Source organism: Salarias fasciatus, chromosome 6 (genome assembly GCF_902148845.1).
Source record: "Salarias fasciatus chromosome 6, fSalaFa1.1, whole genome shotgun sequence".
NCBI lineage: Eukaryota > Metazoa > Chordata > Actinopteri > Blenniiformes > Blenniidae > Salarias > Salarias fasciatus.
Genome location: NC_043750.1, coordinates 23,086,084 through 23,104,715, shown reverse-complemented (window position 1 = coordinate 23,104,715; position 18,632 = coordinate 23,086,084). Strand labels below are relative to the sequence as shown.

At 41.1% G+C, this 18,632-nt stretch overlaps 1 protein-coding gene across 1 annotated transcript; it reads right to left on the bottom strand.

The window, feature by feature from the left end:
- Window positions 1-765: 765 nt before the first annotated feature.
- Window positions 766-17,046, bottom strand: cpe (carboxypeptidase E). Its single transcript, XM_030094392.1, has 9 exons — window positions 16,686-17,046; window positions 3,963-4,159; window positions 3,591-3,758; window positions 3,250-3,367; window positions 2,936-3,118; window positions 2,055-2,194; window positions 1,816-1,915; window positions 1,161-1,279; window positions 766-957 (listed from the first exon to the last, which is right to left on the bottom strand). The coding sequence occupies exons 1-9, from the start codon at window positions 16,924-16,926 to the stop codon at window positions 859-861; spliced, it is 1,365 nt and encodes a 454-aa protein (XP_029950252.1). The 5' UTR covers window positions 16,927-17,046; the 3' UTR covers window positions 766-858.
- Between the last annotated feature and the right edge of the window lie 1,586 nt (window positions 17,047-18,632).

Below are 18,632 nucleotides of genomic sequence, written 5' to 3'. Positions count from 1 at the left end.
GTGGATCGATATATATATATATATAGAAGAATTATGGCCATCTTTTGATTTTTTTTTTTTAGTTACAAAAACCAAACGTTTCTTGCTATACCTAATTCATAAATACAGTATATATTATAACCATTCATTTGTGCTAAAATCAAAGCTGTGCTGCAGTTAAAAAAATCAACATCAATAACATACAGGGAAATGGGTTTGCCTGTACTGATTGTTTGCAATGTGATGTTTACAGTGATTTTACAGTGTTTTTAATGTCCCCGATTATCTCCATAGAACCATAGCTTTGTGTTTATTGTTTTCATCATTACAGTAAAAGAAATAGAGTGTGTCTGTGTATGCAGGTACTGGGATCTAAAAGGAGCTGTGTGCTTGTGTGCATTGGCTGAAGTGTGTTTGTGAATTCCTGCTAAAGTCTGGAGAAACAGAGACATTTAAAACAGATTTTAAGAATGAATTCTTACAGACGGTGCCACGTGATCATGATGTAAACAGGGTCTTATACGTAATTACTCAGTCATTCATTGGTTATATAGATGAGTGCCATGGTTACCAATCACGTGTACAATAAAGAACACAATATCACAGAGGTCAACACCAATCTCATTTCCAGCAAACTGCCTGCAGATCCCTCCTTTGTCAGTTTTGGTGTGTGCAGGATATTCAAACAATCTACAGGAGTATGAGGCAAACCGTTACATTAAGAAACAACAGAACCAGTTGAAATAAAATTGGTGAGAGAACACAAATGAAGGAGGAAACAGTATATTCTCTTTTTTTTTTTAGGGTGGGCGGGCACACGGAGTGTTGAATATATTACATGGATGTTTGGACGGTCTGATCGTCAGCGAGACAAAAGCTTTAGAAGTTCAGTGTCTCCGACATCATCTTCCACCAGTCCATCAGCTCCTCCCGCTCCTCCTCCTTCCGCTCCATCAGAGACTCCAGCTCAAAGTCCACCTGGAGAAAAAGAAGGCAGACAACAGCGTGAAGCTTGTCTGACAGTTTCCACTTAAAATAAGCTCAATCTCTAATCTCATTTGTCCATGATGTCTTCTCATCGTGTCTTCTCATTTGACTCGGGCTCACATACAGGAAGACGGAAGGACCAAGCAGTGAACAGGACTCAGATTTGAATGGGTTCCCTGATCAGGTTGTCTCACCCTGGTCGCAGGGCTGTAGGGAACAGCCACCTTCTTGATGACAGTCAGGTATCCCGGGGCAGACGCTGCCACTTTGTAGTTTCCTGGTGCAAGTAGGCGCCAATAGTCTCCATCTTTGGCTGCAGAATTCAGATTGTTTTATTATTGACCAGACAATGAAAACCACTCATACAGCAGTCAACTGATAATTAACTTTGAAAATACTCTGAAGAGCATTCACAGCAGGTGCAAGTCACACCAATTATTAGATGCGGTGCAGTACCCATTATTTACACAGGGTGGCAGCATTGTGAGCTCCTGCTGTAATAATGTTTTTCTTCCCACAATTAAAATACAAAAAAGGGCAGAAAAGCAAATATATGTTCGAAAAAAACTGAAATAAAGTGATGCCAAAATTCCTTCAATCTATTTAGAACCCAACAGAACATAAAACAAAGAGAGGGGTATATAATCATAAAAGTAACAAACTAAGTGTAACATTTTTAGACTACAGCCAAAAGGATGCAAAGAATAAATCCAGGAATCCAGATCAGTAGTGATCAATAAAACCAATTTATACATTTATGAGGAAAACCTTTCACAAAATGGCAATAAAAAAGTGCTTCTCTTCCACACTGTATGAAAGAGAATGTGATTTTACTATAAATCTTAATACCTGTCGTTATGTCATGATCAATACCCTCCACAGAGATGGTGGCGTTGGAGATAGGGCTTCCCTGGAGGTCACGGACAAAACCTTTGACTCCTCGGTGAACCTGCACAAGACAGACACATTTACAACATTAATGGTAAACATATCCAATGGGAATTACAAACTGGGGAGATGATCTCCAAAATAAAAGTCTATTCTAGCTCCTATTTCACACACAGTGTTTTTCATATGTTGTTGCCCACCTGCTCGATGTAGCTGACCAGCGAGTTGCGGTTCTGCTCCCAGTAGTTCTTCAGCGTGTCCTCGTTGGGGAACTTGTCACAGCTGAGCTCCAGAGTGATCTCGAAGCAGTTGCTGCTGAGGTAGTTGAAGTCCTGCATCCCTGTAATGGGTCAGTTAAACCACAGGCATTAAAAAAACAAGCACTGACAGTGGGAGGCACAGAAACAAGCTTGATACGGATGATTTGATTTGCAGGAAGAGAAACCATTCAGGCTTTCATGTAGGTGTTGTTAGAGGAAAATAAATTGGCTGTGTCCAAATGGCAACGATTTATCTGAAATATTATTGATGGTTGCAGTTCACACTTCGTCCACCAGAGGGCAGTGACGACGTTATTTGTGTTTAGATTAGTTTTTTTTTAGACTGAAAGAGAGAAAAGGCTGATCTTTGTGTTTTAAATGAAGGATTAACTGTTATAGAAAAGTATATTTATCACCAGGGATGTTAGAATATTAAGTAAGAAGTGGAGTTAGAGAGTAGAGAATAAAACTGAAACAACATGTTGAGAATAAAATGTACAGTCAAAATAACGAAAAATAAGTTTAAATGCTTTCTTTTGAGTGATATGACTATTTCCCCTGATCATTTTAACTTTAATCTTGAAGAGCAATTTTTTGTTGTTGTTGTTGCTTTTTTTTTTTTTTTTTTTGAAAAGAAACTTTTTTTCTTGCAGCTTTAGTATGGCACCAAAAATGTACTTATTTGTTATATCAAAACTCAGTTTTAAAAAGAAGTAGTGTAAAGCATGACAACATGCTGTCAATGAAAAGTAGGAACAATGCTTTTCTGATCCATCTTACATGAAGGCCTGGAATTCCCAGTTAATGTGGCGGTCTCTCACCTCCCGGTACACTGTACCAGGCCCCGCCATTAGTGATGCCGTCCTTGAAGCTGGAGTCGTCGTCGTTCTTGCGGCACGGTGGCCGGTGGGGGTCAGACATCACGGGGTTGAACATGGAGTAAGCCCGGGCGAGAGACTTGAACACCACATCGTCTGGACTGGCGCTGTACTCGTGGGTGGATCCTTGGTGGTCGAATGAGAGAGAAGAAATCAAACAAATGTATAAAGTTTAGAAAGGGCCAGAAAGTCATTTACATAAAATTGACAAGCTAAACAACAAAAACTAAGTTGACTGTATGTGGGTGGGTTTGCACCTGTGCGGGTTTCATCGTATGGGTAGTTGGCCACGACGTCTCCTCCATGCAGGTTAGCTGACAGGACAAAGGGGATGTCCATGATCCAGTGGATCACAGCTTTGGTCTCTGGAGCCAACTGCAAAAGCAAAAAAAAAAAAAAAAAAAAAATCTCAAATCTACCAGCAGCAAAATCCAACAGGCCTTTCTGCAAAGAAAATCATAAATTAACTTTGGGTGAAACATTTTTCAGAGAGTCAGTTCAGTTCAGGGGAAACATCCGACGGGAATATATTCAAAACAACGTGAATCTTGAGAGGAAACGAGAAAAAAAAAAACATGGTTTTATTGTGTTTGCATACTTTGGTGTTTTCATCGACGGCCTTCTTCATGTTCTGCAGCAGGTGGTTGTTAGCGCCGCCCTCGCGCTCGTTGATGTAGATGATGCGGTCCAGATCGGGGAAGTTGCGGTTCAGATCCACTCCCTGAGCGTTGCTGCGGCCAACAAACCAATCCTTGATCTCGCCCGGCTGTGGCGCAAACACAAAGAGACGTTTAGATGCAGGTGAGAAGAGGTGTAAAGCGACGTCTGGGAGCTTCCTTCATAACTATTCTTGGTGTGTTTGTGTCATTTACAGCCAATAGGTTGGGGTTACTAAGTCTGTGTTGACCCTCATGTGAGATTAACCTGTCGGGGATTGAGTTTGTTGACTTTGGTTTCGCTGCGTCATCACCTGTGAAGCGGCCTTCTCGAAGCCGTCTGGGTTCATGGAGGGCATGAGGTGAATGCGAGTGCTATGGATCAGGTCGATGATGGTCTCGTTGCCCTGCTGGTACTGGTTGCAGAGGTACTGAGCCAGGTAGATGAGCAGCTCTCTGCCCACCGCCTCGTTTCCATGCATGTTGGCGATGTATTTAAACTCAGGCTCACCTGTGGGAACACAAAAAACACTTATTATTGTGTTTCAATACCTGAACTATCTGTTTATATCCTTTAAATTAAAAAAAAGGTGGCTTAGAGGTTACCCAGGACTCACACACACTCACACACACATCCAGACAATACAGCAGCAGTGACAAACACACTGACTCATCAGCTGGAAAGTTAAACTGAATTGAAAGTAGCAGCCCTGAACTTCATTTGCACAATAAAGACGGGAAACAGTGGATTAAAGCGTGACGCTGTCACACATCGTTGGACCTGAGAGTCGGTACGACTCCAGTGACAGCTCTGAGATCAGATCCACAGGAAGTTTATCTCCGGGAAACAACGAAAAAAAAACATTCTTGGAGGAAATACAGCTTTTACATGAAACGTGTGGCCATGTAGCAGTCTGGAGTTAAAGCTCTTGTTCTAAAGATCCTTTAGGCATCTTTCATTCTGTCTAAAAAGTTTTGTAAGTGCATAAAGTGTTGAAATGTATATATAAGAAATAATAATAATAAAAAAAAGCAGGCACTCAAGGACTCAGAAACCTGGTTCCTGATAATGTCATTCTTACCTGGAGGTAAAGAACCAATTCATTTAACACACCACAAATACGAATAAATGTCCGCAAAGAGACTTGAGAAATGTATGCATTTCATTGATATTTCTGCGTTATTTAAAATTAAGTTGTTTCTTCAGGGTTTTCTCATCCTCGTATCGTCTATAAATAACACCGTGCATGTCGTTTATGAGGGAATGTAGTTCTGAGTGGAAAACAGGTGAGTTATGTCAATCTGCTCAGTCAGTGTGCGTTTTAATGACCTGAGCTCCCACCATCTGTTTTATACTCTCATTAAGCTTCCCCTCACCTCTTGTCATCCGTACAATTGTCTCCGACACACACAAACACACACACGCAGCCTTCGTCCTTTGAAGAAGTGACAAAGAGGATAACTGAGTATGACCGGCTGTGCGCCGTACACGTTCTGTTGATTAGCTGCAAACTAAAGATTAATGGCTTTCTGTGGCTGCGCGAGAACAAAAGGCAATTCTCCCGACGTTGGTGGAAAAAGAAAAACAGGCTTTTGCTGAGATCAGTTATGAGTTATGAGATGAAGCTGGGCATGGGCAGATGGAGAGCAGCGAGAGCGTTTGAAGCCAAATTGCTGTAGGGGTCCTGTTTTTTACTGCAGGCATTTTATGTCTTTATTGTTCCGAACACTGCTGTATTTTCTTGCCATATAGAGGCTTTATTACTGACTCTAGTGATGTTTGTTTAAGAACTGAAATGTTACTAGAAATAAAGCCTTAAGATACGAGGGTCCAGTGTTAACACTGTCACACTTTCATGTGTTTCATTTTCTTATGAGCGTTTCATGTTTTTGTAACACAATGCCAGTGGCGTCATGAATGAGAAACACACACACACACACACACACACACACACACACACACACACACACACACACACACACACACGCACACACTGCCCAGCGCACATCTGGTACTCATGTTATTTTTAAATGCTGAAATCTGGCTTCTCTCTGAGTTGCTACTAATGATTTCAAGACAGCAATTAACTCTTTCCGTCCTGACACTGGAGAATGGTTTTCACAGGCGTCACACGCCTGACGTAGCTGTCAAACACATGCAAACACACTCACGCACGGTCTTTTAAGTTGGAATCTGCCAAAATGAGTTACTATGATTCAAGCTATAACACAGATGCTCTGTATCAGGAGACGTTTCCTTACTCTCTGAGGGAACATGTGTCTCTGCTGGTAATACCCATGTTAGAGAGGAACAGAGTACAAAGCCGTACATGTTTTGTGTGTTTGGAATACACAACGAAAGAAATATAGTTCGACTTCTGCCGCCAGTAATGAATTTAAGATGTGTTTTGGGGGAAAATGTCTGTATGCATGGTAATAAGGAGAAGAGCTGATCATTTTCTGTTCTGAATGCAGCCAAAGCAAAACGGAGCATTTGTATTCATGCGGTTCATTTTCATTTCATAATGTATTCCTGCTTCTCGCTTCAATTGTCAGATTTTGTGACTGAACCACCCACCAGTTCTTTCTGAAATGAAAGATGTAAAATGTTACAACAGGAGATTTATGTGCGTGTAAAGACATGCTCGTGTTTCTATATTTAGTCTTGATGAGTTTAAGATGTCCTGAAACATCAAAATTTGCTGTTAGTTCTTTTTCGTCCCATATATACCACGTTTAAGGGACATTTAAGGATTTCTAATCCCAACCAACATTGATTTAATCTTTTTCAATACAATATTTTTAAAGTAAATGGCGAAACAACCCGGCTTAATAAGTTTCAATATAATTATCTGAACTGTGTGTCTACTAGTCAAACAACAAACGAGCAGGTGGAACAAGTAGACATCAGTCGGTTGTAAATAACAGTCCTAGAGAAGTCTGACAGGCAGTCCGTGAGGAGACTCCCAACTGGCCGTGGGGCCCAAAGCAGCCTGCTCTTGTTCTACCAGTGATGTCTTGTTGAGGCACACTCTAATGTGGGTTGCAGTTAAAGATCGCAATAGAATTCTCAGGTCAAGTCTGGACTGGGCCGTCCTACGCTGAAGTTACTGTAAATGTTCCCCTTGTGTGAGTTTTCTCCAGGTACAGCGGCTCTCAGCATGCCGCTGTAATGCATGTTGGGTGAATTGGTGTCTTTAGTGAATGAGTCTCCTTGTGTAGTTGAAAGTGTTTAGCCTGTGATGGACTGCAGTGTCTTGTTTCTGTCTTTTACCCAGTGTCGTCTGGGATCTGCTTCTGCCTCTACTCCTGCTATCTCTACAGCTGGACTCACAGTGAGAAGACACTGGTTTGATTCCTGACTCGAGGCCATTCGGTGTGGAGTTTGTGTGCATGAGTTTCATCTACCGTACTTTCCTCCCCCTTTCCTTCCCTGCTGTGTGTGTGTGTGCGTGCATGTTTGCCCACCTGCCTCCTGGGACTGGATCCAACCCCCTAAAGACAAAACTAAGGAAGACAATCATTGTTCTCATTGTTGTCACGTGAAAAAAGTGTCAAATATTTTCCAAAAATACTTTTAGGTGCAGAAAGAAATAAGAGTTTTGGCTCTACTTTAGCTACATATGCTGCATTGATTAAATGTGATTTCTATCTTATATAAACCTCTACAGTTACATTCAACTTCATATTACACTTCAACATCCATCTTCGATGTGAGCGGGCTGGTCCTTCACCTCTCCGTAACCCCTGATATGAAGTTTTTTCTTCATCGTACTTCACTTCCTGTCGCTCTGCTTGATTGCTTTGTTTATTATTGCTTCTTGCCATGGTGGTGTCTCGTCCGGCCCCTGACCAGCCACCGTCCTGCATGTGTTAGATGTGTCCTCATGAGGCTCTGCTGAAAGCCTGAAGACCAACAACTGAAGCTGCGAGTGTGTGTGCGTGTGTTTGTGGGATGTACCCCGAACCTGTAGTTACCTGGATCTGCTCCAGTTTACGTTCCTAAACTGAATGAAGCGGTGCTAAAAACTGATGGAACGAAGTTTGACTTGGCTGAATGTAACTACCTTTGCAATGATTACATCTTAATTTATGTCAGTAAAACTTATGACTACTCTGCAGCCGATGAGTGGAGACTCACTGTCTGCCAAGTTTCAATGAGTTCCTGTAAAAACTCAACTGACTGTAATCATTGGGCCCTTCGGCTAAAGTCCACAATGACATTTTCATTAAAAACAGGGGCGTTGAAGCAGAAAGTTATTGTAAAAAATGCTAATCTTTGGCCATTAGGGTCCACAAATGCCCACCTCTGTTGAACCAGGAATTTTTTTTTACATAAACAAAAATATTTGTAGTATAAATGTAAAGCCAAATGTATTCAGAATAAACCTTAAGAATGGATGAAATTAAAACAATGTGCTATACACATGAATAATTATCTCTGCAACTATTAGGAAGTCTCGATACTTTAAAATATTTCACACATAAAAATGTATTTGACATCCCACACTTGTGATTCATAAAACGACTACATTAGTTTTGTTTTTTCTTTACACAAAAGTCAACATGACTCAAGTGAAACTGACAAAAACCTTCTGACTTATCTGACATCTGCCAGAAATAATCTCTGCGCCTGACAAGTGATCGATACGGTCTCCTTGACGACCGTGTATTAATGGCCGCAGCTACAGCGTCATTTGGGAAGCACCTCGTTGAACTGCCCTCTGTTGTCGTAGCAACCCTGACGGGGCAGGTGCTTAGGGAGACAAATGGACTGGCAGACGGAGTAAACAGAGTCTCACTCCGTGTCTGCCGGCCGGTCTCCTGCTCGTGTGAAAGCAGTTTGTTAGCTGATGATGACGGCCACATCTGTCATCTCCTGTTACACAACAGAAAGCACGGCCGCGCCGTGATGAAGTCTGAAACAAATCAAACAGACACAAGGCAACTTTTTTGGTTATCGGAGGATAAGATTTAGGTAAAACGGTGGAAAAATAAGATCTCACTTAACTTTTATTCTGTAAATGGCCCGAGAAGAAGCTTTTGAAATCTTGCTGAAAATATTTATTTCACTTAATGTAACTGTGGCAGAGTGAAGCTTTGAGAGGTTTGTAAATTCCAGTGTTAAATTTTTGACTTATATAATAACTTGTTACGTGAGATATCAGTGCAATAAAAAGGTTTGGAAATGGATAGAAATACTTTGTGTTTCGCAAAGTGTGACACAATGCCTAACCCTCTCCTTTGAGCCATGTTACGAAAAAGATGCTACAAAGTAAGTATCACATAACACTATTGAAATAAGTACTAATTCCTCTAAAGAAATCAAGACGACAGTCAGAGCTACTGACGTTTCAATGAGGTAGTGACTTTTGTCACTTATGAAACCATCTGGAAGAGCTGCTGTCTCTGTCCCGCCGTTCTGCTCAGGAGTCTAATTTTAGCATGAGAAAAAGTAATTGCCTTTGCTGTTGCTATTTCAATAAAGTCATATTTGCCTAAGGAGAACCACCCTATCAATCGTGAACAAACTCAGGCCTCATCACACTGGAAGTAACATTACGAAGGCAGCATCACAAGAAAGCTCCAGTACAGAGGCGGAGCGTGGGTCTCAGTACAGAGGAGATGGAGCATTCTCGACGGGCCCTTATGATAGTAATTTTATCATTCAAACAATCCCTCATGCTACCATCAAACAACACACTAATGCTCACTTTTATTGAGCCAAGCAAACCTATATGCCTCAGAAAGCAGAATAAAGTCACAAACCGGTTCACAAACTTGTTCTGAAGAACAAATACACATATGCACGCACACACACATGCACACACTCATACACACAAATGCAGCCTGACAGCTATCAATCTCAGAGTGTCCGCTGTCCATGGTGCTAAAAGCTCAGATAAAAACTCACTGGCTAAATCTTTACCATCTTTGATACAGCTTATATATAAAATGAACACAGCTGGTCAAAAATTACACAATCTATTCAGATAGATATAGACACAGCTATCTATATCTTTTGGAATTCACGTATATTAGAAAAAAAATAGATTTGGCGGTCTCTTATAGTTGAGAGCAACACAAGGCACATTCAAATAGGCAGGTGTTTAAGACCACAGCATTCTGATAAAGGCAATATTTTTGAAGGTTTCACTGACTCACCAATGGCTCCGAAGTTAGGTTTTGGGTGGTACCGCTAGCGGCTAGCATAGTGTTTAGCATACTGTTTATTGCTTAAAGCGATACTTCAACATTTTGGCAAATTGGCCCATTTAGTGCAATTCCTTAGTCATTTCGAACAGCATACTTACTTTTTTGTGAGGGCAAGCTGTTGTTTATTCAGAGGTGAGTCGGGGAAGGTTTTCGGGACGGACACAATGGAAGTGGATGGTATTTTTGTTCCCTCTCGTCAAACTCATCAAATACACAATACAACAACCCCAAAACACTTTGGTGGGCAAATTATAATCCGCACATTCACTACGCTGTGGAACACCAACAAATAATATTGTAGCGTTACGACACTGAAGCAAATACTGGGAACTACTTTTTCTTTTGAAATCACTACACCCAGACACCATATTTAGTAAGTAGTTCCGTCTTAGCAATCTTCGCATAAACAACTCAATCTCATAATTTTGCATTAATATTTCACAGCGCAGTGAACGTGTCCACCAAAGTGTTTTGGGGTTGTTGTATTGTGTATTTGATGAGTTTGACGAGGGGGAACAAAAATACCATCCACTTCCATTGTGTCCATCCCGAAAACCTTCCCCGACTCACCTTTGAATAAACAATAGCTCGCCCTCACAAAAAAAGTAAGTATGCTGTTCGAAATGACTAAGGAATTGCACTAAATGGGCCAATTTGCCAAAATGTTGAAGTATCGCTTTAATGCTGCACAGCCAATCAGCGCTGGCTTACAGCTCTGATGCATTCATGGACAGTCGTAATGTAAGAATTGGCAAATTGGAGCCCACACTCATATGCTTATACCTTCTCGCACACATTGCACATTTTATTATAATAATTTATTTCTGATTAAATGTTAACACATCACATGAAATGGGGCCCTATGACCTTGTGGGCCCTGGGGCAACCGCCCCCTTGCCCCCACTCTGGCTCCACTACAGCTCCAGTACCTTCACCTGTCTGTGCATCGAGAGCAGAAACATCCAGGTTATTGAGCTTCTTTCTCCAACTATATGAGGTTAAGCAAAAGATATAAAGAAAACTAACATTGCTATTTTCCATTTTTAGAAAACAAATCTGAGAAAATTTAAGGAGGACAGGAAAGGGGAAAATAATTAAAGCTTTGTAAAGGTTAAAAAAGAAAAAGAAAGAAGACTGGCAGCAGCACAGGAAAAACAACATGAGGAGGAAACAGTCAGAAGCCAGTAACGACAGAGGATGAGGAGGAGGAGGAGGAGAAGGAGGGATGAATGTGCATGTCTGATGTATAATAAATGACCTCTGGCTGATGCTGTGCCCTTTTTCCTCATCTTCTTTCCATCTCTACATCTCCTTTTTGCCCCTCCACCTTCTGTCGCCGTGTCCTTTTCTTTTCCTCCATCGCATTTGCATTCCTGTAGCATTTCCCGTTTTTCTAATCTTCATTCCTCTCTGTTGTTTTCTGCCTTTCCCATCAGCTCCTCCTGTCATTCAGCTGGTTTTGCCATCTCCACAGGAAGAAGCTACTTGAGAGTCTCAATGCAGCAGAATATACTGCCTTTACACTCTCTTCTCCTCCGCCGTAATGTCCCTTTTTAAAGACACGTTCCATTCACTGCACCATATGTCATCTGATATGACACGGCCGGCCGTGCGTCTGGCTGCTGCACATCTGAGCTGGGCATCTGTGTGCGTGCTCGGTCAGGATTACATACTTCCTCTGTCGTCTGATAAAACTCTCCAGCGGGGAGCCTTAAGAGAGCCTCCACCGCATGAGGTGGTCCGCAGCAGCGCCTCAAACCCACATGATCTCTTTTTACCTTTACACAAGGCAAAACTCATTAAAAGATTGGGTTTCTCCTTATATTAGACATGTTGTAAATAATTCCAGACATAAGAGACTGAAGAGTTTAGCCTGAAGTTTTTCTTCTCTCAGAAGAGAAATCCCATCTTCATTCAGCTCAGATATGAGACAGCTGTGAGAGGTTAACACGTCTGAGACATTAAAACAGTAGTGGAAATATTCAGAGGTTTTACTAACATAAGAGTGCATAGCCACTGTTAACAACATGTCAGTGAATTGTAAAAAAAAGAAAAAGAAAAAGAAAAAAACCTGATTTAAAGAGTTTTACCCACTTCTTTTCAATGTGGTCTGACAATTTTTATACTATAAAAAAAAATTGGGATTTCCTTTGGAAATATATTTGCGTACAAGTGTAGAGTAATATTTACAGCGAGTAAAGCTTACGCTGACATTTTGGACCATGTCCAGCATGTGTTCCTGCACGTGTTTAACCTCTCCTACAAAGTTCAGTGAGAGACCTGCGGACACATGGCAACTAAATAAAAGAATTTAAAAAAAAACTTGACGATCCTATTAGTGAAAGGTGTTTATTTGAAGCCATATTTCTGTTTGCTTGGCAAAGTCACTCTCCTATTCAGAGGCTGTACAAGTACAAACATTCAAATATTGATCCAACTCCAGTAAATATAAAAAAGGCTCTGAAATCTACTCAGAACACAGAATTTAAAAATAGCTCTTTGAAGGACAGAGTGATTGTTTCTGCTTTGGAGAGAGCAGGAGATGCATGTGGATTTTTAGTTTCTGCACAGCTCAAACAGTGGTCCTATAGTTCCAATAGAAAGTTTGTTCTCTATAGTGTGTCACATCTGCTTCACCTGATCGCTCAAACCCACTGAGAGGAAGTACGTAATATCCACAGGTCACCATGCCATTAATTTTGTAAGATAAGAGATAGAGATGTTTATTTAGGAGGACAGCTGAAAAAGCAATGTCACATCTGAACACTAATATGTTTTTTAATATATTATTTCTGTCATATTACATTTTGTCAGAATAATTCAAAAATGTAAATCTAAATTTTGATGTTATAATGTTAAAGTACGAGTGTCCATAAACTACCTTCATACCTTCCAGCACTTGTGTTGTCAAAGTGTTGTTTCTGCTGCACAGTTAAATAAACTATTAAATAACTAAAAGTTATATGGGAAGATTTACAGTTTTTCACATTTTCATTACCTTGCTTTTCTATTTTTTTTTTTTTTTTTTTTTGGTTGTGTCCTTTTGAAGCACCTTGCACAAAGCAACTAAAGTTCTCCTCAATCATCCGGCAACCACAGCCGCCATCGAGTCCCGTAAAACTGACCGACTTACACACCTGGTGTAATTCTAAAAATCCTAAATAAAGCTGTCAACTGTGGAGCCTCCAGTTGTGCCACACGACAGCTTATAGCCTACTTAGCACATAGCCGGCCACGCTCTGGGTGGAGGCCTCAGGGATTGACTCTAACCTTCCCCTTTATTTCCAAACATGCCACTTATTTTGCAACATGTGGCTCCTTCTGTGGCAAGAGCGCTGCTGTTTTTAATAAAAAAAAAAAATAAATAAAAGAGCCCTGACCACTCTGCCCAATGTTTTCTTTTCTTCAGACATTCATTTTTGCAGGATGTTGCTGTAAATATCAGTAGGTAGGCGCTCTGGTTGTAGCGGGGTGCTTTGCTGCCTGATGTGTTTCTTGAAACATTCTAAAACTCTAAAACATTTTAAAACGATCTTACATTTTAAAACTCTTCCATATTTTAAAACTGTGAAGGGTTTCAATTTACCTCTGTGTTTGATATTGTATGTGAAAAGAAATTCATGAAAGTAATGTAGAAAGCACTAATCAGTGAAAAAGCACAAAAACAACCTAAAGTTGCTTAAACTGGTCATAATGGCTGAAAATGTAAAAATGGCAAAAAAAACATCTACACCAGGGGCCCGCAACCTGTGGCTCTTTAGTCCCTCCGTACCAGCTCCATGAAGCCTTCACAGCATGATACGTGAATAAACATTTAAATTATTTTTATATTATTATATGATTCATCACTCTTTGTTCAAAAATTATTCAAAAAAGGTAAATAAAATTGGGAAAAGTAGCAAAATCACAAGAAATGGGGGAAAAAATGGAACAACTTAAAAAAAACCCTGAAATGTCTACAATTTCTAACATAAGAAAATGAAATCCGGCAGGAGAAAAGCATACAAAACTGTTTAAAAAGAGGTAAAATTGCCAAAACAGCTAAAATTTCAAAACTGTCAACAAAAAATGATTGAAAAGAGGAACAAAACTGTTAAAATCAGGTACAAAAATAGGTTCAATGTAATAAAGTGTTCACTATTCTGAATTGTAGTTAAAACTTCATGAATGCATCATAAGATATAGCTTTTTTTTGTGCATCAAAACTACGTATGAAACTTCATGAGCTGCATTCGCCTCATGTGCTTTATGGCTCAAGAACAACTTGACTTGATGAAAAGTCACTAAAATGACTCTTTTGCTCATAAAGGTTGCAGACCCCTGATCTACAACATCAAAAAAAAAAAAGATTAAATGCATTCATAAATGCCTGAAATTGCTAAAAGTGCCTAAAGTAGGGAAAACTTAAAACACAAACATCCAAAACACATAAAAACGGTGATGAAATGTCATCTTTATTATGATCATTTCTGATCAGTGTGACGAGTGATCCGAGAACACCGCTTGGTCACTAACAACTATAAACAGCTGACAAAAGTTCCAAAGAATCACATTATTGCTTTTTAGTTCATCATAGAAATTCTGTCATGTATGTATGTATGTATGTATGTATGTATGTATGTATGTATGTATGTATGTATCACCAGTGATAGCTCTGCTGGCTTCCTGTGCCGCACCGTGTGACAGATGGCTGCTTACTGACAGATGCACCGGCTCAGGACCGTCGTCCTCCGGTCAGACAGCCAACCAACCAACCAACTATGAGCTGACAGTCAGCTCAGTACACTAAGCCGATCTGTTGCCCCGGCAACCGCTATTTTGGCTCCACCTCAGCACATTGCAGGGCCGGATAAAATATTGGTCGACACCTTAAAGAAAGCTTAAAAAATCACTGGATTTATTATTGTAGTCACACAGACACACATCTGTTCAACCTCTTTCTTCCTTCACTTTTCCCTCCTCTCTCTCTCTCTCTCTCTCTCTCTCTACCTCTCCCTCTCTCTTTCTTCTATTTCTTTCTCTGGTTCCTCTTGCTTCTGCTTGCTGTGGATGTTTTGCTCAGCAGAGAAGCAGCAGACAGGAGCAGAGGCAAGGAGAGGGGAGGAGGAGGGGGAGGTGCAGCCCCCGCTGGTGAAGCAGCGGCTTGGAAACTCATCTGGTAGCAATAAGGGTTCCACATCGCTACCGTGACTCATGCGTGCGCACGCCCACCAGACTATTACGGGCTTATTTAGCGTGTATGGTCATTAGACTCCGTGACCATCAGAGCAGCACACACCAAACCCATGGTGCACCGTTATGACCACACAGATACACCCAGAGAAGAAAATACACCTTTACCCTAAACGGCTGCATGACACACACAGTTAAGATCCCACAAAACACACTCTATAGGTTACTGCAAGCAGTAATTACAGAGTTTCCAGAGAACTCCCTGTCAGGATTAGAAGGAATTAATCACTTCCTGAAGTTTGTCCCTGTTAAAGGTCAGCTTTGTAGAGTAGGACAGAAATGCTTTTACTGTTAATAAACATTCAATAAAGGTTACATGTACGCTGAAATTCTTTAGGAGTGTCTTTGAACTACAATAGGTCGCTGGTGTTTCTATCGTTGTTCCTCATGGCCAGACACTGAGATTTTCAATGACCTTTTCATTAAACACTGTGAAATACAACATGCCAAGCTTCAATCAGAGGTTCTGGGAAGTGCTGCAGCGGATTGAGGCAGTTTTCAACTTTGTATTTTAAAAATCTTCTATAAATCTCTGGATCCATGTGAACAAAAAAATAGTCATTCTCTTCACAGAGTTTCTGGCTGAATGCCAGCTGACTGAATGAAGACTGAGTCCCCCACACATCCCCAGTCTGTCACACATACACACATATATTTCTACAGGTGATTCAGAATCACCAATTAAACTGAGACAGTTTTTGAACCGTGAAGAAAATCCAGATAAGCACAGGGAGAACATGGAAGCTCCACACAGAAACGTTCTTCAAACAAGACACTCATTTTGAGACAGTGCTAAACTACACCAAAATACAGCCACATTAGAACAACAATTCAAGACATAAACAGAAATAAATAGTTGTTTTGAATGGGGTGAAAGAATAAATTGCAACTTCTAGACACACAATCTGTCATTTAGCAGGTTTTCTGTCTGATCTTGACTTGCTTTCTGTTCCCCTCTCTGGTGTGTCACAGTGCAGCTCTGTGTTGTAAATGATCCATCATGATTTATCTCAGGCCTGTAGAACATGATGACTGTACAACCCTCTGCCAATTCTGACTCATTTAATATTCAGTGGAAGGGATACTCATTTCACCGTTGTTTGTGATTGATTTTTTTCCTGGAATAACGCGGGCCACACAAACTGTTTGTTCAGGTAGAAATTCAGCAGGGAGCTCAACGGGCGCTGACACGCACCTCCACATTTCTGGTTTTCATCTCTGAATCACGATCGACTCGACACGAGCACGGAGAGATCCTTATCAACCAGCAAAATGGCGGCTTTGTGTGGCTGATCCCACAATCTATCATCTGAATCCCTGTGAGGTGATGCAGCAGGCCCTGCGCCCCCTCCTGCGTTTTACGCACGGCACGACACACCTGCGCCTCTCCTCTGCGCTCCTTTTTTTTTTTTTTAAAAATTGTTCAATCTGAGGAGCATCTTCCACGCAGGTCATCTCAAACAATTATAGATGAGGGCATCGCCGAGCTGCTATGCGCAATAGTGCGTGATGTGTTTGTGTTATCACGGCGGGAGGCGGAGGTCTGGACCGCAGTGACAGACGGACTTCGCGTATGCGTAAAAACTGACCAGGCTCGTGCGTCCCGGGGTTGTCGGACATCTCCAGCACCAGCAGCTCGCGGCCCTCGAAGCTCTCGCCGATGGTGTAGATGCGGGCGATGGTCGGACACTGCAGCCACACCGACACCAGCGCTTTCCGCAGCTCCTCGTAGCGGTGGTACTCGAAGGAGATCCCCCCGTCGGTACCGGCCGCACCGGCCAGAGCGACCGCGGCGGCCCCGAGCACGAGAGCCCAAAGGAAGAGTTTCATCTTGACGCGTCCTGGTTTCCCTGTAAGCCCCGTGTGCCTGCGGCTTGGTCCCAAGCCTTATCACTGTGCTGCAGCCTTGCTTGAGGATATAAATATCCGTGCCTCCCTCTCTCTCTCTCCCTCTCTCTCTCTCCCTCTCTCTCTCTCTCTCCCTCTCTCTCTCTCTCAGGGTGGGATGGATGCGCGGTACCTGAGCGCAGACTCCCCTCAGCCTCACTGTAAAGTCACACACATTATCACCATGTCCGGCAGCAACTTTCAAAATAACTCTGTGCTTCAACGAATAGACCTGGAATACAATTTAATTCTTTTTCTTTTAATCTATTGTATGTTTTCATTACATCATCGAAAGCGCGGTTTGATTTCAATGAAGCGCATTCAATAATGTTTATGAAACTGAAGATTTCAGAATAAATGCAGATATGAATGGGATTAAACCTTATAGCTTCAACAAGGCAGAACAAACGGTTTTAATATTAACTCAGATTGTAGGCATACTCAGAGGTTTTTATGGTTCTAAATAGATTACATAACTGGAATTTGTTTAAAACTCAAAACGTGCTTTAGTATACTCTGAAAGCATGATTAAGGTATTGTGTATATTTGTAAAACATCAGTTTGACTAGTTTAATTTGAACAGGGTCTGGTGATTGGAAACAAAGGGGGGAAAATTATGTGGTTTACACCTGTTCATGTTATTTTTGACAAAAATGAGAGCAACAAACCTGAACTAAATCCCGTTCATTTTTTGAATTCATCCATTTATCAGTTATCTTGATAATAAATCAGTCTTTGTTTGAAAATGTACAAACCATGTGTAATTCACCAGTAACATTAATCATTTGAAAATTGAATCATTTGACAAGAGGATGGATTTATATTTGGCTACAGAAAACTGTTTTGTTATCCAAATAAACAACTTTTTTGACCTTCAAACTAAGAAAATTCATTAAATGAATCAGTGATTTAACAAATCATATTTATTACAATGTTTCCTTGTCTCATTTATTCGTGTTTTCAAATTAAATTTCTGTGGCTAGTTGAAAAAAAAAGGCAGCCTGTCTTCCTGTCGGATTTGTGCTGCTGCTGGTGAACTTGACGCAGCAGGCTGGGTGTGACCACAGTGCAGCGCAGTGGATGTAGAGGCAGCCAGCACACACTCGGCGCTGTTCCCTTCTTCTTGTCTTTAGAGGACTTTCATTTCTGACATGCTGCAGCACACCCGAATCAGCTGACTGACTGAATCCTGCATAACAATTCATATTTGAGTCATCAGGAGTGTTGCAGCAGCATGTCTAAACTGCCAGGTTTGCAAGCAGGGGTGTTTCTAGATCCTCTGGGGGCCCTAGGCAAGAGGGTCTATGGGGCCTCTCAGGCCCAGAATTATGATGCATGAAGTCCAGAACGAAGGATCAGCAAGGAAATACTTGAAAATTTGGTCATAATATGTGCCATAGTTTGGAAGTTATGTTGTCAACAGACAGACAGACAGAAGGACAGACAAACAAACCATGACGATTACATTACCTCTGCTGGCAGAGGTAAATATGTGCTCTAAGTTTGTCATAACACAGAAGTGTGTTGTTAACCACGCTGTCAAATAATGTGAATGATTATATACAGACTTTATTAATGTGTTTTGAAGAAAATGGTTAAAATCACTCATCTTACAGACTCAGCTAACTTTTCTGGTGCTTGGTGGTGGA

What these genes read in the sequence shown, in the direction of transcription:
- cpe (XM_030094392.1), bottom strand. Translation starts at nt 16,926, where the DNA reads ATGAAACTCTTCCTTTGGGCTCTCGTGCTCGGGGCCGCCGCGGTCGCT. An exon ending in ATACGATGAAACCCGCACAG is followed by an intron (nt 3,119 to 3,249) that starts GTGCAAACCCAC and finishes TCGACCACCAAG; the next exon opens with GATCCACCCACGAGTACAGC. An exon ending in TGGTCAGCTACATCGAGCAG is followed by an intron (nt 1,916 to 2,054) that starts GTGGGCAACAAC and finishes TGTCTTGTGCAG; the next exon opens with GTTCACCGAGGAGTCAAAGG.